This window comes from Nestor notabilis, unplaced genomic scaffold (assembly GCF_000696875.1).
Source record: "Nestor notabilis isolate BGI_N333 unplaced genomic scaffold, ASM69687v1 scaffold2286, whole genome shotgun sequence".
NCBI lineage: Eukaryota > Metazoa > Chordata > Aves > Psittaciformes > Psittacidae > Nestor > Nestor notabilis.
This window is the reverse complement of record NW_009934034.1, coordinates 12278-33817: the sequence shown is the minus strand read 5'-3', so window position 1 is coordinate 33817 and position 21540 is coordinate 12278. Positions and strand designations below refer to the sequence as shown.

Genomic DNA, 21540 nt, shown 5'->3' with positions numbered 1-21540 from the left:
AATTATGCCACCGTATAATTGAAGCTCCTGAAACTGATGGAAGCACAGCTCCATAAAATATAATAAGAACCCCAGGTGGAAGTTAAAATAGTGAAAATCAGTCAAGAAATAAAATACCATTTTTCTTCTTTATCAGAAGAATTGACAAGGCCTGAGGTAAATCCTGTCACTGGCTATCTTTTATCATGGTGTTCTTCCAGAAGATAAAGGCACAGATGCAGGGAAGCCCTACAGTGTTTGAAGTAAGTTTGAAGTAAGCTTGAAGTAGCTTTGAAGTAAGTTTGAAGTAAAAGTTTGAAGCAAGTCTGAAGTAAGAATGGGACAGTCTAGCTAACTGCAATGATACTCTGACTTCATTTGCTAAGAGTAGGTTAATTACCTGGAAAAACATTCTAAGTCATATACCTTACTTTGCAAAAGCTAAATATTTGAAAGTTACCATAGCACCTCGATATTCCCAAGATGTAACACAAGAGGACAGGAGAGGAACTTCTGAAATACAGCTTCCAAATACAGTCACCGAAATGTAGGCCACTCAACCGTGTTAGGAAGCAGCCAGCCACCTTGTTCAGGAGCGCAAGATAACAGATTTCAGGGACAAAATGTCTCTCCCTCGAGCTGGTGGGGCCGCACAGAAATTTCTGGCTCTTAATCAGAACTAACAGTAAGCACAGAAATATGAACTGACAAACTGATCATCACTGAACAGCAAGCAGCTCTCCCAGAAGATGAATGAACAAACAGAGCTGTAAGGCTAGACAGAGTAAGCACGGGGAGGATGATGGTAACTCGTTAAAGCACTTGATGCACATGCAGAGAAGGACATGATGTTGACAAATTCCAGCCTGATAAATTTCTCACCACTGAGCCGGGAAGTGAAAAGCTGGAGGAAGAAAGTCTTGCTGTCCCTCTCAAGAAGGTATTACATAAAGTAGAACCATGCACCTAGAGTATTTCACCATCCCCTTACATTTTACTGTGGCATTTATACTTGTAAGGTATCACCATTACAAGCTCAGCAGAACACAATATATCCCTGGAGAAACTGCTCTCAGAGAGTGCTTTATTCTCACTGGTACTTGACCCACAAAGACTGACTCACTGGGTACAGGGCAGCTCCTAATGTCCTCAACTCTTCAAGCACACAGATTTTCCTATCCAAAATCCACAGTTCTACTTGTCACACATTTTCCCCCTTCCTCCCATTTACGCACATAAATTGAACGAAGGTTCCAGCTAAGACCTGCCACTACTGGGATGCAGCATTACACTGTGACTTCACACAAAGTGATCTACAGCAGGAATCACCTTCACTAGCAAAGCGAAGATCTTCCTAGAGCACCCAGAGGCCATCCAGGGTGCTGGCAACTCAGAAGGCACAGACCCACCATGTTGCTGTTACAGCAACCTTACCTTGTGCAAGACCCTGGTTTACCAGCAAAATAAAAAAACCCCAAACAGTTAAGTTCTCAGTGGAGCACGGACCAATGGGTTGGGAATAGTGAACAAACGATCAGCATGCACATCTCAATCCTAACAAATCAATATGCACAGAGCCTGTAAAGTCTCTGAGAGCATCAGTTATACCATACATCCGATTTACATTTTAATAATTAAAGCTGTTCATCTTGTTCCAAAGGCCCAATGGGAACGAGAAAACCCTTAAGACACCTATATGGCAGCTTTGCAGCAGCATGAGACTAAACAAATGGAAAAACCTAAAATAGGTTGCAACAGTTTATCATTAATCAGTATGAATTATATGGCAGAATGTGGTATCTTTCAGTGCAACTTGGTGGCACCTTTCCCAAAGAACTAATATAAACATGAGCACATAGCAAGAGATTCAGAGAGCTGGGGAAAAGGGATGTCATCGCTGATTGAGTTACTGATGGTGAGAAATAAAAGATGAGACTACATAGGGCAGCACCTGTGTGGCTAAAAAACATGACTGGCATGTTCCAGCTAACTCATTTGGCAAGGTTAAATTTACCAGGGAAGAATCATAATCATACTACAGAACACTGAAGTCTTCTGAATTGCCTCCTTGCAGTTGGACACCACTTCACCACCAGTTCTGTTTATTCTAGCATTTTCCCAGACCATGAAGAATATTCTGAACCCTTCCTCTTGTATTCATAAAAGAACATTACTGTTGAACACATGAAGGTATGAGGATACAAGAGAGAGAGGCGTTATCTTTGTTTAGAGCCAGATATAAATAGAAAACTGCAGACAAAGCTTCCAGCTCAGGCAGCCTCTATCAAGCCTACAAAGAAGTCCTTGTGCTGGCAGGTCCTGGCAAAGGATCTAAGCACCCAAACTATTCCATTTTTCCAACTCTACGAAATAGTCTAAAACACAAGAGAAATTATGTATATGGATTTGGTGATGCAAACATATAGTAATCATGAAAGATTTAGTGAACTGGGCTCTTGAATAGCTATCAAAGAAATTTTGCTTTGACCCTCAAACCTGGCTTTCAGAGGTTACATATTTAACAGCAGACCTCTTTCCTGTATTTGTATATGGATACATCTGCAATATCTTAGATCGCACTTATGACTACCTTTTGCATAAGGTAGTTTTGCATTTACATATGTCAATAAATACTTAGGTCATTTACTCATTTTATGCATACTTAAAAGGAAGAGACAACTTCTAATATGTTCCAAACCATTATTTCCATTACTATCAGATTTAAACACAGAAGGCAGAAGGTTCAGCAAATGATCAGACTGAAGACCTTGCATTTGCTAGCCTAAAAACATGTAACTTCAAAGGCAGCCAGAGAAGGTAGCTAGAACAAGTAAAAAGCCCCTACCCTGCTGGAATCACCCTCACTATTACTTCTGTCCAAAAGATATACAACAGTCTTTACATTCTGAAGAAGAGTTCAAAAACCATGTCTGGAAAACAATTATCCAGATGTTTGAAAGGACTTTGAGTTTGACTGCTGAAAGCAAAAAAAAGAGTATCCTTAGTGAAATTTTGAGATGTGAAAATGAACAATGGATTGTCCCACATTTGCACTGTTCCAGTCATTTCACACATTCTTCATTCATGTAAAGAAGAGTATTACCACAAAATCTGGAGCTGTGACAAGATAAGCTTTCCACGAGCTGAGGACCCACAAATTAGACTTAATCATTACTAAAGCTTTGTGCACAGCACTTGTCAATAGATGAGCAACTGCAAACAACTACACAGAGCTCTCCAGTGCCACAGCATAAAGACAGCTAAATAACAAATAATGAAAGTCACTTCTGACAAGCATGCCTTGAACTAGCCTCATTGTTAGACTACTCCATACGGTAATAAAAAAGGCCATTCTATGCAAAGAGTAAGTTTCCAACTCTTTAGGTATCACTTCTTCCAAACTTTGTAATGGGTAAAGTGTTTTAATCTATAGCAGCATAATCCACAAATTAACTAATCTGATTTGTAGGAAATTCTCTGTTCACTGTCTCAGGCCCTAAGCTTACTGAAGAAAACAGTAATAAGCTCTTTCTGTCAAATCACACAAAAATATACTGAACTGACCTTCCATTGCTCCTTGGGAAGCAGTTTCACTACCACAATGTCACTGTTCAGGGCTCTGTTGCGAGCAACCACTCCATCAATAAAGATATCGCGAGTCCCATCCTAGTCAAAGAGGGAGAAAAATAAATGCCAGACCAAAACATATTAAATTACAGTTGCTATGAGATTTAAAACACTGTCATCAAAAAGACACACACCCTGGTGAGACAAACATCCTGCAGTTGCGCACAGAAATTAAATGGATTCACCATATGCCCTTCAACATGCAATCTTTCAGCAAATAAGCTCCTTTGTATGTATGTGCCAGTACAGTAGTTCCACACTATTTATCTACGACAGAGCCAAGCCCTCAAGATGTATTGTCTGCAAGCTCTGCTCAGTTCCTCTGCAGTTACTCTTGGGAGTGGGTAGAGAGTTTTCTGTAGTCACAGATCTTTACACATTAAATTCCCAACTCAAGTACTCAAAGCCATTGTTAAGAACATGTTTACAAGAATGTCCATAAAGTGCCCCATGCAGACCTGCCTGCTGCTCTCCTAGTGACATGGGAAAGCAGGGACATGCAGCTCTGGGATCAGCAGGTCAGTCTGTGAGGGTGGCCTGGAGAGTGGCTGGGGATGCAGACTCTTTTTTTTTAATGAGTTAACACAATATATTGTGCATTTGGCACAAGTAATGTTAGAAAAGATTCCCCAAAAATGATAGCTACAGATGCCAACTGAAAGCAAGAAGATCTTTTACTGTAACAGACATGTTAGGACACCTTCTCCCAGTACTCTCGGTTAACATCCTTGCAAAAGAGCCTCTAGTAATTGTACGCACTATGATTATCCACTCCACACATGTTTGGCCTTCGGCTAATCTAGATTTAGCTCAGAAGATTTTCTTCACGGGGTGAATAAAGATGAAGTTTCCTGAAGATGTCGAAGGAAAGGTTTTAGTTTTTAAAGGATTGCTAGTTTCGCCCTTTCTGTTGGCTAATTATTGGCAGTGCTCTTGTTGCTTTCATTACTGTTTCCTCATAATTCAGTATATGAAAAATTCCATGTGTCTGTTTATAGTGCCATAAATGTATCAAACAATGTATTTAGTATCGAAATGAACAGCCAACATAGTTTTTCTAGAAAGAGCTATCTTGGAATAGTTTTGAGGTGAAAAAAAAAAGTTTTAGATTAGTACTTCATTGTCTTTCAACAAGAAAACCAACCTCACAAGAATTAAAATCTTCATCACAACCTTAGTCACTTCTCAGATACACACTCCTGAGTCTCATACGATTGAGTAAATCCAATCAGAACTACCAGTATGCTCAGTCTCCAAGAAAAACTTTTATAACCTGAAAACATGCAGCCCTAGTATCACACAAATATCTTGCTCTGCTTAGATAACAAAACAATAAAATGGCAGAACCCTGCCATGATGTGAAACTAAGGCTGTCCTCCAAGAGACCAAATTACTCTTAGAAAGAAAAGCAGCAGCAGCTCAACAGCTGTGTGAAAGCTGCCTCCCATGACAAGATGCAGAAAAATTGCAAAGCTTCTTGGACCAACATAATTCAAATTGGAAACTGTTCTTTTAAAAAAGACAGATTTTTTTACACATGGTCTTATTCCTCATTTCTCCCCACCCTCTCCCTTCTGCCCCAGCTCTTTACTTAAATCCACCACACACAGAAAAGTTCAAAGTCACTTTGTAAGGAAAATGCCTGTTTGGGTTTGGTTTTTTTTTTTTGGTCTGTATCTGTAGCTGCTCTGCGCTGCAGGACACAGGCTGGCATTCATGATAATTTGTTTGTTCTACACTTTTTTCCTTCTCTCTTGTGCCCTAGGAAATGCAAGGCAGACACCTTCCCTCCAGAAAGACGCCTGATGTGCCAGTACCACCAAGTTAAAGCTGTATCTCCATACTCTGCAAAAGTCTTGTCTTGAACTGCGGCCAATCATTCTCATCCCAAACAATATACCCTTATACATACATATATAAGCACACATTTACATACGTGTATGCACATCTATTTTACAGCAGTTAATTTCAATGCCTGCAACAAAGCTGTAATCAGGAAACTGCTGTCAGTTTTGGACTCTCCTCCAAAAAGAAACATTTCTGTATCTCATACTCCAGGCTCATGATTGTTGGACGAACTTACGCACTTCCAATAACACTTGTGCATCCCACTTTTTCCTTCAGCATCCCCTATGCTGCACGGCTGACACTTCAGATTACTAATGCAATTGAAATGGCAGTGAATCACAACAGAACACAATCACTTGAAAAGTCTCAGCTGCCCCTGGGGTGCATATACTGTATTGGCCACAATGGCTTCAAGACTTCTGCAGCCCTCTCCAGGGAGTACCAGGCTTTTACTGTTCCATGACCACCTGTGTATATCGCTGGCACTGTTCTCTGTCCCTCTCTGACAAGAAGGAGATCTATAATGCTTTCATCTGCTCTGGAAGTGTCTTCCACAAGCACAGCACTGCCACAGTCACTCCACCACTCCTGCTCAGCAGTATTATTCTTCACATTGACAATGCCATGATTTCAAATCACACTACTGTGTGCAGAGGAGACACAGATGTGTGGCACAGATTTAAATGGTCAGATCTATTCTCTGGGTAGCTTTCAGCAGAAAGGTCCTGGGCCTTCCCATCAACTCTTCATGCAACAATGAGACAAGCAGACAAAGCACATGTACAGCAAGAAACACTCTGGGACTTCTGGTGTTAGAAGGTGAACAGCTGTTGCATTTGAACTCCATAAAGCCATAGCCAAGTCAGAACTGAAGAGAAAGGGGTGCAGTGCCCTAGTCAGCAGCAGGAGACAAAGGCTGATTTTTCACAGCTGCAGCTCTTGCAACATCTGGCAAAAATGGGAAGTCCTGCAGAACATGACAGGCTGTAAACCCTCCATTATGCCAAATAATGTTATACAAAGGATAAGCTTCCTAAAACACCTGTCTTAAAGGGACGACTGTGTCCACACCAGCCAGAGTCATCCTCATCCAGGTGTTCATTCTGCTTGTTATCAGAAACAAGGCTGGTTCTGGTATTTAGCTCCAAAAAGGGCAGAAAAGTAGAAAGACAGCTGAGATGACAGCCTCACTTTATCTTCCTTGATGTGTGTGTTCCTGCTTGCAGAACAAAGAGCAACTGACCGTAAAAGGCAACAGATGGATACTAGGTGTGATTAGGGGTAAAGCTTCACATCCAAGTCAACTTATGCGAGTGGCTGTATTTCTCATTTAACCTTGCATTTTGTAATATCAGAGAATACACTTAACAGCTTACACTTACACACCTGCAAGGACACCTGTAAAGTAAGGATCACAGTTCCTTTCACAGACAGTGCTGCTCTCCTAATCTACCAGAGAGCTGCGCAGTACTTCTTCCTCTAGTTAATCTACTTTGTGCACTCCCTACCTTCCTCCACCTCTGTAATGCTCGTCTTCTCTAACAAACTGGGCTTCAAAACATTACCCCGAATCAACAACATGAAATGACAAACCACAAATTTCAAGCCTTTCAATCCAAGCCCCAAAACAATAGCACTGTCAGCAGCAGGAACAACAACAGAGTCAGTGTTTCACTGTTTGAGGGCAGGCTCTGCCTTCTCTCCCCCACACCAACAAAACATTTCAATATGAAACTCTCTCGCTGATGGCAACATTTTGACCAAGTCAGTCCCAGATAAAAACCCTGGCTCTGCCAGCTGTGAGGTCACATTCCCTACCAGAAGTCTCTGAAATTGCAAAAGCCCTTCTTTTCTGTCAAAATAAGGAAAGAAGAGGTACAAGCCAGTTCCTTGTGACAAAAGCACATCCCAAGCCAACAGAGAGAGAATCTGTGAAAAAGCGGGCACATGAAAAGGAATCACGCATATTATTTCTGGAATGACTTTTCAAATTAGCTCATGCAGCAGGTTGGAAATGGAAAGCATATTTGTTTAGGGAAGATTAACCTAAATCAGTGGAAAATCTGTAAAACCTCTGCAGCTATAAACCACGGGTTTCCAATTACGCTATTTGGTGGTCCTCAAACCTGACTTCAGCTGGCTTCTATGGAACCCAGCAGTACCCCCAATTTCAGCACAAGCTAAGTAAGTAGTTCTGTGAGGTATGAAAAAGCTGGATTTGTTTGGGAATATCTGATTTAAAAGGAAATCCAGATCATGTTCATTTATTCCAACTCATTCACCTCTGAGTGACCTCTTGTGCACAGCATAACTCTTATCCTAATGCACTTTTACTTATGAACTTTAAAGCATTATAAAATTACACTTACTGGAGATGGAATGAAGGCTTCATGGTACTTCTTAGGATTTATTCTCAAGGGTCCCTTAAAAAAAAGAGAAGAAGGAGGAAGATTATGCCTGAATCTTACTCATTTTATATAACATCACTTAAATTAGAGAGCTGTGGGTAATATATCCGCTGTGAAACATGAAAGATACATCTAAATTTTCATTATACATCTCAAGTCTTGACAACTTAGCATCTGAGCAATTTCAAGCCAAAACGCAGTTTCATGATAGGCTTAAGCTGATATACTGCAGTCTGTCATTGAAAAGATGTTGAATCATTAGTTGCTGCTGCTACTGGGTAAACTGAGGATCCAAGCCCTCCTTCTCCCTTCATACATTTTCTGCTGAGCATCCACTAGCTTCATTAAACAGACAATAGAAACAATTTGTTTTGCTCTGTTTTGGAAAAGCAGAATGTTGATTTCGCTTATTTTTGAGGGCAGAAGGAAAGAGGAAAAGCTGGTCTGGTGAACTTGCATGGCAGCTGGTATCAGCCTTATGGGGTTCTGGCTGCTTAGGCTGTTCCTGCAAACAGACAGTAGCAGTAATTCTGTGATAAAGAACATTTCCAAAGAAGAATCAAAAGGATTTTCCAAAAACAAACATTTAAAGTCTACAGGATTAAATTCTGTTTAAACATGTTTAAAGTCAAACCATCTTAAATACATTTGCAACTCCATGGTCTATCTATTTCTGCTTTGTCATCTGCCAAGTCAAAGCTCAAGTCACCTGCCACAAATTCATATCACCCCTCCAAAGTAAACCAACCAGTTTTGCAGCTTGTGCTCAGGTCCATCCAAGAAAAAGGAAGAGCCAACCAAGTGCCACCATCATCCCAAGAAGGTCCTGGGAATTGTGATCCAGGTGACTGTAGTTAAAGCTGACAGCACTGGATTCTTATGGAAATGCAACTAGGTATCTGCCTTCAGACAGGCTTCTGTTTTGGGCTGAAACTTCAAAACTTTCTCCACTTGTGTATTTGAAATAACGCTGGCCAATTTGTTATATGAACAGATTCCATCTGTTTGCACTTCTGTGTTAAGCAATCATAGGAACCTCTCACAGGAATTGCTTCCTTAAAGATTTACTGCAGCATTTAATTTTTTTATGTATTCTGGGAAACGCTCAAGACGATAGGAAAATAAAGCTGATTACATGTGAAAGTTTTGCTGCCTTTAAGAATTTGCAGATTTATGAAGGTTTTCCATTGTTTTTATTTGCTTAAGTTTGGAAATACCAGCACCAGATAACGTATATTCTTTAGGCACTATCTGAATACTTCACTGTGATGTCTTAATTTTATGCCTTATGTAACTAGCATTAACTAGCCACATGCCAGGCACAACCCAGGACAACAGCACAAAAACAAGGATGACCCACTGGGAGCGACCCTGGGGATATTTTATGCTTAGGAAAAGTGAGAGCTAACTCGCTGTCATCAACCTCTATTAACATTGGTACTCATTGATGGAAAAGTTTCAATGGTCTTTTTTTCTCCTCTTATTTCCCAGAATCAGCCATCAAAACCAATATGCTGTTAGTAAAGAAAGATGCTACAGAGAGAAGGGAAAAACTGAAAAGGGATGGTTGCCCTGCTTGACAACAAGTCAAAGAATTCCCATACCAGCATCTACCCACCAGCTCAAAGCAGATGATTGGATATCCTGTGTTACTCTGCAGAATTCCATCAAACAGTTTTGGACAGCTGTCAATCAGCCAGGTGCAAACACCCATTATGCGCGTGAAAAATCAGGTTTTGTGTCCATAGCCCAGGAGGCGCCAGAGCGGCTACACACACATGGATGCCCAGCTCCAGCAAACACACAGAGGAGCAAAGTGTTACCATATTCACTATGCAGCAAGTTTCTCTACATTTTATATGCACTACCTAATTATGATCAGATTAGAATTCTTACATCAAGTAGCATTAAAATACTTCTGCTCTTTCCTTTAAGCAAGGAACTCCCAAAATTTATCTTAGAAAGCGGACAGGCCCTATTATCTGTGCCTACGAAAATCCTATTTACAATGTTGTACATTTCACGCTGTGATATCATATCTGGAACCAGTCACTCTCCCCATCTGCAATGAACAACTGTTCTCATATGTGTATTAGGGGGTGAGGATCTGGCTGCAGAGTCTCATGATGTCACACTGATGTTGTATTATTTTACAATAGTTTGCAAATAATAGCTGCTATATTTATCAGTGGGCTTGTGTCAGTAGGGCTTTTGTTTTGAAAGGGAAGAGAAACATTTGCAGGAAGGTTTCTAAAACATTTTCTGATGATTCAAGTCAGCTTCCCACATACTTGCAAAACAGTTTCTAACCTTATTGAGCTTCCACAGTGAGATACAAAAGGATCATGATTTCTCAAGTTGCTCTGCTAGAACCAGGGCAGGCAATACTGAGACTAAACTTCAAGCATCTCAAATCAAGCAGTAGTATGTAACAGCTATCATAACACATTTGACTAGGTTTGTTTGTATGTACAAAACACCAAAAAAGGCCGGGGTTCAAATATCTGCTTGCTACCAAGGCCACCTTTGAAAAAACAATCCATGAAAATGAGGGAAACCCCAGCCTTCACACCCACAAAAGAACAGCTTCCCAAGGAAAAACAGCCTCTTAATGGCAGAGCAGGCTCTGCACCTCTGTAAGCTGCTCACTCTTGCTCCCCAGCAGACCTGCATGGAGGGTCTGGGAGACACTGTCGGTGTGGAGCAGACATGAGTTTCTGCCTGGTGCTTCATGGGATGATTATGGTCCTTTGGGTCAGTGTTCCTTACTACATAACCTGACTAAATCCATCGTGTGTAGCCAACACCATCTACTTCTGTAGCTATGCTAGAGTTACTCAATCTTGTTTGCCTTTGGACCATCCAATGTGATTCCATCCAACATGATAGGCTTGGTGTATGCTCACTGCAGACAGATTTACAGGCAGGGAAGGTGGAAGTCTACGCCCTCTTAAGTGCCTAATCTCAGATCCCCTTTCTTTCAGAAGGACACTTCCACACACGTCACATGATTAGATGAATCCAGGAATCCTGCAGGGCAAAATTCTCCGTGCTACTTATCAAAAACTGAGTTATGTCAGATACAGTACCAGAAGCTATTAAGACTATTATTATTGACAGACATCAGCACCCATAAAGATAAGACTGTTGTTCTTCCTGACCTAGGACTACTTAATCTTCATGGCACTCATGTTTTATCTGAGTGATCTCTACATCTGCCAGCAGTTTTTCCACGGGTTGAGCTTTCAGGAGCATTGAGATGAGTAGCTGCATTGCCAGTGTCCTGCAACATCCTCAGAGTTCATGGTAGGGTCTTTTCCCTCCAAGAAATCTCTCAAATTCTCACACAAATATGTGCAGATCCACTGTTTCCAGGATGCTCCAGGGAACAGTCCCTGCTCAGGATCATGCTGCTGTCTCGCTAGCACTCAACTTTGCTCAGGACCACCAGATTCAGACCAATAGGTTTGTTTTCCTCTTCCACAGGCTCTTGTGGAACATTTTTGCAGTTTTACACACCAGACCAATGCCCTGCTTTTGGGGATTAAAACAACAGGTATTTGCTCACTATGTCTCTTGCCATTGTACAGAACAGTGCTGAATATATGTCTATTCACTGAAGTTGCTTTCAGGATCTCACCTATGCTGGTTGAGACTGCAATTATGAATGGTCTTGATGAGATCATACAGATGAATGAGCTGAAGATGAAAGATGCTGAGCCAGGATTCTCATGATCTGACACTCAGTCCTAAGTGATTCCACCTAGCTTCTACAGCATCTACTCTTCCCCTGAGATGTGGAACTGGATGAAAAGAAAATAGATATAGCTTCAGAAATATGTATGGAAGAGTATGACTCTCCCAGTTATGTAGCACATGACCTGAAGCAGACACTATGCATTTACATGAATTAAGGATTCTTTTGCCAGAGAGCGTGCAACCACAGGTCCGCTGGGACTCAGTATTTCAATGGGATTCTCAGGTAGCAGTCATAGTCTGATGTGCCTTATCTGCAGCTGCACCCCACCTCATAGGCCATCTACACACACTGCACTTAATGCTATCAGGCTGCATTGCTGAAAACACTCCTGAAGTTTAAGGTAGAAGCTTAAGTTGCTGCCGTATGCCACTGCAGCCATGGGGAGAAGTCATGAGGCTCCCATTTCTTCCCTCACCATTTGCTTCCTACTGTGAATGTCTATGACGGTCTTTAAAAAGGCAGTGGCCTAAGGTCTGGGTAGTCCAGTGGACCACTCTGATCATGAGCAGGGATATGCCACATAGTCATTTTTCTGAAAATTAAGAGCTAATCAGATTGGTCTTCAGGACAGAACCAGGTAATCTTATATGTGGAATCCTCATTACACCTCTGGAAATTATGCCATTGTATTATATTATACAAGAACTACTATGCAATTATAACAAGAAATCAGACAAAAAGCGAGGTGATGCCATTTGCAAATTCAGTGTATTGATGAAAGTGTAGTATCTCACTGGCATTACAACACTAACTGGCAATGCACCAGTGTGTGCTTGGGTAAACCAGACCCCAGCATGAGTGTCTGTCACGACCTCACTGACTTTCATGCGCCTTTTTCCCGCGAACAGTCTAATCTCCCTGGAATACCAGGTGTGTCCTGAAGAACACCATGCCATGTTGAGGATGGTACCAGAACAGTGGTTCTAGGATGCTATCCTCTTCTCCTACTCCTCAGGAAACCTCAGCTGTGCCTGCCTCTACGCAAAACCCTTTCCGAGATCCAGCTACCCACGCATACAGCAGACCCTCTCCCACATTTTACTAGACATTCAGAGAAGAATTGCTGCCTAATTATGGCTGCAGTTTTCCGGCTCCAAATGGAAGCACGAAGTCCAATTTTTGATCTTTAGAATCTATAACATAAGAACATGTTTATTGTTAGCTGTTCAAGGCAAAGAACCGCACACACACATGCAAATGATTTTCTGTATCTTGATGGGCTCTTCAGTTCCATCTACTATCTGTGCCTTACTTCAGTAAACTACACACTGTCAGCAGTGGCTGCATCAGCCCTATGGCCTTAGCGGGGTGCAAAGAAAATTATGCAAGCAAATCAAGGGTGTGTACCACTGCCTCACCATTTGATACCAATTTAACCAGTTACATCATAGTTTATAACTGGTTATTGCAGTGCCCTGGTAGCCGCAGTCCTACGAGACCCCAGGGACCAGAGCACCACCTGCACCATCACTCTCCCTTTTTTTTTTTGTGGGAGGAAGACTTCTGGGAAGAGTAGATAGACTGAAAAAAGAAGAGGAGATCTGGAAGCAGAGCTGTCTGCACCTCATTGCTGAGGACTAATTAACATCTTTACAAGGAATTTCAACAAGAAGTATCTTGCTAAGGGCATTTATTTTTACTTACACTGAAAAAGACAGAGGCTGCCAGCACCTCCTGTGTTTTTGGGCATTGTTTGTAAAAGCAAGTGTCTCCACAACAATGACTATCATGGCTAGCAGACCATCCAACCAGAACTCTGCAATTCAGCATGAGTGTGCATCAGGAATCTTACAGAATTGTAAAATTGGTGCAATCAAACAAAAAAACTACATTTCAGCTTAACATAAAAATTTTGTTCCACTTCTAGAACCTTCTGAAAAAGAGAAAAAAAATCTTCTTCTAGTATCTACAAATGGTACATCAGTTCCCTGTCATGCAAACAACTGACACTGATTTCCAACAACTGCCTGTGATTTCCACAGACTTATGACAAGAACATGGACATTTTATATTCCAGGCACCTGAATTAGCTCTCCCCTTTTCAGTCCTGCTGATACATCTTCTTTAGACATGTAGGCTTCAAATACACTCTTCTTCCTCCCTCGGGTGGGTTTATTTAGAGTCTTTCTATCACCTGATGTTGGGACAGCAGCATAGGATCCTCCTGCAAACAAAAATTTGTAAGTATTATCTTGCCCACCAATCTTGTCTACATATCTTAAGAGCAGCTGTACATAGGCTTTATATTCAAAGTTGAACTTCTGAGAACAGTTTACGTAGAAATACTGGCACCCAACTTCAGAGCACCGAAAAGCCTGGAATAATCATATTTTACAAATAATCAACAGTCTTTTACAGCTCATTTTAGAGTTAAGAGCATTCATCTCAGCCCATCTTTTAATAGCGCTGAGCACATGCTTCAGGGCAGCTTATTCCTGAAGCCTGTACACACTCTGCTTTAATACCTCTGGGAGTTCCCAGTTGTCTAGGATTTATTCTGCTGTCTGAATTGTTCATTGTTTCTGTCTGCGAGTCAGAGAGTTGTCTCTTCCTATCGAAGTTCTGGGGAGTTCTTGCAGATTCGGAGTTGTTTCTGGTCCTTGCATATCCTCTCTTTTCTGCACCTGAAATCAAATACAGGTTTGAAATAGCAGGGGATGGAAGAGGAACCCCATTGACAGCTTGGTCCTAGTAAAATTCATGGTCTGCAGTACATAAATGCAAGTCACAACTGTGAGTCATGCTCTTTATCCAAAAGAAACAATGTCTTCATTAGTTCATTTGTCATCTGTTGGCTCTTTGGGCCTCTTAATCCACTGCTAACTTATTTCAGAATAAATAAAACTCTGGAAATTACGGTACTAAAGTTGGATACAACCCTTCCAAAATACTGGGAAATTCATTAGAGCACATAAAATGTGAAATTGTTAAACTGTTTCCAAAGCCTCCACCCCATTAAGCCCCCAAATAGTGAGAAAATATAACTTCTCTACAATTTAATTAACTCGTTCAGGAATCAGGAGGATGAAAAAATTCTCAACAACCCACTCTGGAATAATTAACTGTTGCACTACCAGAGGCAGCACAGTACACAAAGACATCACAAAGAAATGCCAAGCTCCAAATGTCTAGCTTGCTCAGAATAGGCCACAATCATACAAAAATACTCTGCAAAGACTCACCCCTTCCTTTACTGCCATCACCCCAGCCCCTTCCCTACAGCCAGGAGAGCAAGCAGCAGCTTCCAAAGCATATGCCAATGCTGTTCCATGGATCAGCACATTGGAATGCAACCCAGCACCGTGCAGCTGCCCTCTTGGCCCTCCACCTGGATACTGAACATGTCATCATTGCTTTGCCTTCCAGCCCCTCCTGGCTACACTCCCTGGGTCCAAGCTTGTACCTGCAAGTCAGAAAATGTGTGATGCCAATTTATTCGCAATGCAGCTATCCAAGTTACAAAGCAAGTTTTCTACACATGGTATCCTTCACAAACACAAACATAGATTGCTTCATGGAATTAAACAAAAGCAGTGAGAAAAGAGTGTTTAAAAAGCTGTATATAAGCAAAGATCTTTAAACATTTGGTACAGTAAGAGAAAAAGTTGTGTGGTGTGGTTGACACGCTGGAGGGAAGGGATGCCATCCAGAAGGATCTTGACAGGCTGGAGAGGTGGGCCCATGTGAACCTCATGAAGTTCAACAAGGCCAAATGCAACATCCTACACATGGGCCGGGCAATCCCAAGCACAAATACAGGGTGGGTGGAAAATGGATTGACAGCAGCCCTAAGAAGGACTTGGGGATCCTAGCTGATGAGAAGCTCAACACGAGCTGACGCTGTGCACAGACAACCCAGAAAGGCAACTGTATGCCAGGCTGCATCAAAAGGAGCATGACCAGCAGGTCAAGATTGGTGATTCTGCTCCTTTATTCTGCTCTTGAGAGACCGCACCTGGAGTACTTCATTCAGCTCTGGAGCTCTAATATAAGAAGGATGTGGACCTGCTGGAGTGAGTCCAGAGGAGGCCATGAAGATGTTCAGAGGGCTGCAGCAGCTCTCCTATGAAGACAGGTTGAGAGAGTTGGGTTGTTCAGGTCTCCAGGAAGACCTTAGAGCAGCCTTCTAGTACCTAAAGGGGCTGACAAGAAATCTGGAGAGGGACTCTTTACAAGGGCCTGTAGTGACAGAACACAGAGGAATGGCTTTAAACTCAAAGAAGGTACATTTAGATTAGATATTAGGAAGAAAGCCTTCACAATAAGAGTGGTGAGACACAGGCACGGGTTGCCCAGAGAAGCTGTGGCTGCTCCATCCCTGGCAGTGTTCAAGACCAGGTTGCACGGGGCTTTGAGTAACCCAGTCTAGTGGAAGGTGACCCTGCCAATGGTGGAGGGGCTTGAACTAAATTACCTTTAAGGTCCCACTCAAATCAAATTCTATGAAAACTGCTACTTTACCCGTCACAGACAAAAAGCAATTTTCACATATAACAACAGGCAAATGAGCAGGAGGAGGGAGGGATCCTCCAAATTCAGCAGAGGAGACACCAGGACACCCAGAGGGTCAAACCAAGGTGCCAGTTCAGACCAGCCGAGGAAGAGATTAAAGGCCACGAGGAGTGTCTCCAAACAGGACACTGAAATGAAGAGGCAGCCTCCTTGTTCAGTAATGGTAAGGGCAATATCGTTCAGCCTCTTTCTATATGATCAAGCTTTTCATAATCTGCACATGCTTTCAGGAAGGAGACTGTCCGAGGGAAGTTGCAGGTGTAACATGTCAAGAGCGCAACCACACATTTAGGTTTCAGCCGATGCAAACAAGGCAATACTACCTGCATGGACCACATGATGAGATGGAACTAAACTTAAGTGATTTGCAAATGCCCTAAGAGTCAAGAGAGTAAGTTCAAAAACAAACACCAAAAGTAAAAGTATGGTCTAGAGAGATATGAACAGAATAGTTTTGAGTTGGCAACACGGTTTGCTCTGGACAGGATTTTCAGAGACATTCTGGTGAAGGAATCTGACTTAAACTGCAACAGGCATGATCTTAGGAACATTATTTAAAAAGCAAGGCACTAGGCTGATCACCCAGAGAGGTCACACAATCCACTTTGTTGGAGGTTCTTAAAAATAGATGAGACACATGTCTGCCAGAGTTGGTCTAAAAAGAGTAGTTTTTTCCTTGAAGTAGTGAAATGGATTACACGAGCTCGTAAGGTCTTCTAAAGCCCTCGTTTCTATGACAGCAAGTCACAGAAAATACTACTATGAATTAAAGAACTTGGGATAAAAAGGAAGCTAAATCAACATGTAATTCAGAAGGATCTGGGGAGGAAAAAAAAAAAGAGCAGAAAACTAAAATTCGGGGCGGGGGGGAAGTCTAGTGAGTTGGGAAGTGAGGAGAGAGCCAGAATTGGGCACTGCAGAGCAGAGCTGCCCCAGCACTTGCCGTGGCCATTGGTTCAGAAACTTTGGGGCCACTACTGCCAAAAATAATGCACAGTAACAGCAAAGGGTGGAGAAGCACCCTTCCGTGCTGAAAGGTAGACACGCAGAGAGGCACTTGCTCATTTCTAGCATTTAAGCTTTTGGCTTGCTCTTCGGTGGGATTTTTCATCTGCTCAGACTCGGACACAAAGTCAAAGAAAAAAATTACTCAAATGAACAAACTCTGCTTTGACATAGCTGGCTTGCAAGCCAGTTTACACACAGCCACTTTGGATAAGTATTTGACCCCATTGGCCATGGCATTTATGGCTAAACAAAACCACCCCTGTTACAAAGCCACAGACAACTGTCACAATTAGCATTCAACTGGAACACATCAAGTTCTGCATGACTGTAATTTCTTGTATTTCTCCTTCTAAAGAAAAATAGCTAAGTAAAGGTTGCCATCTGTTTTAACTAGATTCAGTATGTGCTTCTGTAATGCACCTGTCCCTTAAAACTGGAAGTTAGAAATACTTCTCATGATGGGCTTTCCTCCTGTCCCTGCTGCCCAGCATTAATATTCTACTGGATAAAACAGACATCATTCCACAAAGCAAACTGTAACTTGACAACTCTACTACTCTATAGATAACATAGGATCTATTTAGACTATCCTTTCTGAAATAACTGCTATCACAAACTTAGTTAAATTCTATTTCAGCAACAGGTATGTCAGAAGTTTTACTTCTGTGGTGTTACAGTCATGGCTTTTGTAAGATATAACAAAGACTCTTAGGGTAAAGAGAAGTACAAAGTACATTCTAAGCACTAAAATAATCAACGACTAAATACATTAAGTAAATAATATAATATAAATATAATATAACTTCAGCAGAAGGAAGACTGAAGTGCAGTGACAGAGAGGTGAGGGTGGTTGATGCATCCTAAGAGGAGGCTTGAAGCAACCACAATGCACCAAGCACATCCGCATGCACAGAACCACTCAAGCTTGAACACAGAGCAATTCACATAAGTATTCACAACACACGGCAAATGAACTTATTTGGGTATGTTTATCTAGCTGAACAGATCATAGAATGGTTTGGGTTAGAAGGGTCCTTAAAGATCACCTAGTTCCAAGCCCCCTGCCATGAGCAGGGACACCTTCCACTAAGACCAGGTTGCTCAAAGCCCCGTCCAACCTGGCCTTGAACACTGCCAGGGATGGAGCAGCCACAGCTTCTCTGGGCAACCTGTGCCAGTGTCTCACCACCCTCACAGTAAAGACTTTCTTCCTGATATCTAATCTAAATCTCCCCTCTTTCAGTTCAATGTCATTTCTCCTTGTCCTATCCCTACATGATCTTGTAAAAAGTCCCTCTCCAGATTTCTTGTCAGCCCCCTCAGGTACTGGAAGGTGATGTACAGCTGATATCTGTGGATGCAGCCATCACTTGCCTGGGATTTCTAGATGTTCTGCCATTTCCAATGGAAAATAATACAGAAGTAATAATTTGAGGAAAGGTGATTGTTCATTACTTGCAGCCTTCTGAAGGAGACTTGGGTTTAAACAACCCCAAAACTGTATCAGGCAAGGAAGGAGGCACCCAAACAGGACCAGCAATTCCACACACAGAGCAGAGAACCCCTTCAAACTAGCCAAGGGTTAGCACTTGTGGGAAGTAGAAACACGCAACTCCTACTTCCACAGCTAGAGAGAAATGAAAAGTAGGTGGCATTTGTGGGCTTTCAGAACAGTCGACCATCAGCACCTCCTTTTATTCTCAACATGGGCACCAGGAAAAGAAATAGAAAGGATGGAAATGGAGGCTGGCTGCAACCCAGGAAGTCCAACAACCAGCATGCAGGCAGCAGCAGCTGGCTGAGCTCGGCTGGAGGCACTGGAGCTCAATCTAGAATGCAAACCGTCACACTTCATCACTGTCACAATAACAATGACACAACACAATCGCACATTTTGATTTTAAAACCTAAGTACCTATTAATCTTTTCTTATTTTGAGGAAAATTTAAAAAAAAAAAAAAAAAAAAAGCATGCAGGCAGTTTCCCAGAATAATTGATCTGGCTTACAGTAAGAAAGGAGGCTGGATGTTTTAAATCAGCTTATTTTGACATATTTTTACAAAAACACTCCATAGCTTAGGTTTTGAGAAGTACTGCATTTAATTAAATTTACATCTATTAGCCAGTTGATCAACTAGATGGCCAACTAAATCAACTAAAATGTTCAACTAAACATGAAGTTAGCAAGGCTAGAAAGTCTTTAATTTTATATTAAAACTTGCATATTGCTTTATACACGGAAGAACGAAGACCCTCAATTTTATTTACAAAAAATAAAACATTTCCAACTGCCCTTTATCACCTGATAAGCTAGTTGATTACTACCAGCACAGAAAGAAAGTATTCCTCACTGAACTTTCATCAGCACATCCATGACTCCTTGGATACCTCCCATCCAGGATCCAGCAAGAACTAGTTTCACTTGAGAGATCTAAGTGAATTCCGAGATATGGACATCTTGGTATAGCTTTCCCCTTTCCTGTTAAAGAGTGTCTGCCTTGTTACTAGGCATTTTTACTTCTGACTAAACGTCTAGTTTTGTTACCATGTACATTATTTATATTTAACCCAGCTCCCCATGGTGCGCAGGATTCTGAGAACATCACAACTGTGCGGGTAACACCTCTACAGGTTTAGGACTCCCCACTGACAGCTATCTCAACATGTAATGGTTCCTTTTATGTGTAAAAAAGAAAAATGAATTATGTTGAAAGCGCTGGACAGAACAATATTGCTACAAACTTTTCCAACACAAAATACTTCCATCTACTACTTACCTTTATCAGACTACGATGGCTTCAACACCTCTGCTACCTCTGCTATTGCCAAGAGGATTTTCCATTGATTCCCAGCATTGATCATGATCTAGATATGCAAAGGAATCTTTCAAATAACCCTGCTTTATGGGCAGCATAAATGTGAGAAGAAATAGAAGCTTATCTCCAGAACTGATAACATGGGATAGAACAATGTTATCAGTTAATGAGACACTCACAACACATGGTTACTAAATATTTGTCCATATTTCTACAATGTTTAATTTCATTGCTGATACATTTCAATGACTTAAACCAATTTCCTTCAGACCTTCCAAGAGGTTCCCTGACACTTAATTCTTCAAGACAACCCATATATGCACTTAGTAAAACACTGTAAGGATACACCCATGAGCTAGAAGGCATGGCAGCTACTAAACGAATGGTCACCCAACACTGCCCCATCTCCAAAAGCAGGAATTAACCAAATAAAGGCAACACGAACTACTCAGATGCCAGCCCCTGCTTAGTCCAACACTCCCATTTAAATCTGACTGGGTTAAGCACAGCAAGAAAGCTAAGTAAGGCATGTTCCTGCTCATCCTTACTAGAGACTTAATGAATTAGAGTCCAACCACATGGCAGCCCAAGGCATCACCTCACAGATCTACAAGTTCAACTTGGCCCTTGGCAGAGTTGGCAAAGCAAATTTTAGAAAACATCATATTCGGTCTTCTGGCAAATGAATACTCTCCATGACCTGCCAGGCACTCCTGTCTGCAACTTTGTGAGCCACTATGGATGCTGATGTGTAAGAGAGTTTATTAATGGTCTCAATACAAGTGTTCAGCCAATGGAAACTCTGCCTTGTTTTGAAAAGACATCTGGGACCCAAAAAATCCCAAATCCTACATAGTCCCTGAACAACCCATCCCAGGTACTTTTGTGACTATAACTCTGTCACAGCTTTGATAGCTTGGGGGGATGCAGTTCCTGCCTGGTAGCTCTGGACAGGCACAGACCTAGTCTTAACACTGTTGTACCAGGCAACTAGTCCTTTCATTCTCCAAAGTCAAATAAACTCTACTAGCAAAAGCATGCTTTGCCAGTACAAACTGCATTAACATCAGGGTGGTTTTGATAGGATCCCCATGGCTTCTCCTTTCATATGCTTAAACAGGCATTTAAAAGCTATTTGATATTTTCTGCTGCTCAAAGCCTCTAAAATAATTCCCTCAAATTTTAAAAGCCAAAATATGCTTGTCAGACTGTTTTTTAATTTTGAATGCACCAGTGACATCCCATATATGCCATATTATATAAGTGACTAAGTCACAAACCCCAAGCACTTAAATGACTACTACAATATCCAGGATCAAAATACCACACCCAGGCAAAACCAACAAGCAAAACCAACAAACACCACTGAAGTGATCCCAAATGCAAGTTATGTCAACATAAATGCTGGTCACAGACAGGCCAGAAGTAACTATATATTTATGTTTTGCAAAATATTTTGCAGATTTAAGAGATTAAATGTCTCTCTCTAGCAGTAACAGCCAAATACTTTTTTGTTCTATTTTGTTTCAAAAGGAAAAACAAAGACAGCTGTTGGTATAGCTGCTCAGTGAAAGAGTTCTGT

At 41.5% G+C, this 21540-nt stretch overlaps 1 protein-coding gene across 1 annotated transcript in view; it reads right to left on the bottom strand.

Annotated features, from left to right (window-relative positions):
• LOC104407757 overlaps positions 1 to 21540 on the bottom strand; it is a gene marked incomplete at its 3' end in the record, with an annotated part of 57507 nt that overhangs the window by 25896 nt on the left and 10071 nt on the right. Inside the window, exons 2-5 of the mRNA XM_010017128.1 lie at positions 14088 to 14246; positions 13644 to 13786; positions 7824 to 7877; positions 3544 to 3645 (exon numbers count right to left, since the gene is read on the bottom strand). Coding sequence (XP_010015430.1) covers positions 3544 to 3645; positions 7824 to 7877; positions 13644 to 13786; positions 14088 to 14246 — 458 coding nt within the window. The remainder of the gene's footprint in view (positions 1 to 3543; positions 3646 to 7823; positions 7878 to 13643; positions 13787 to 14087; positions 14247 to 21540) is intronic.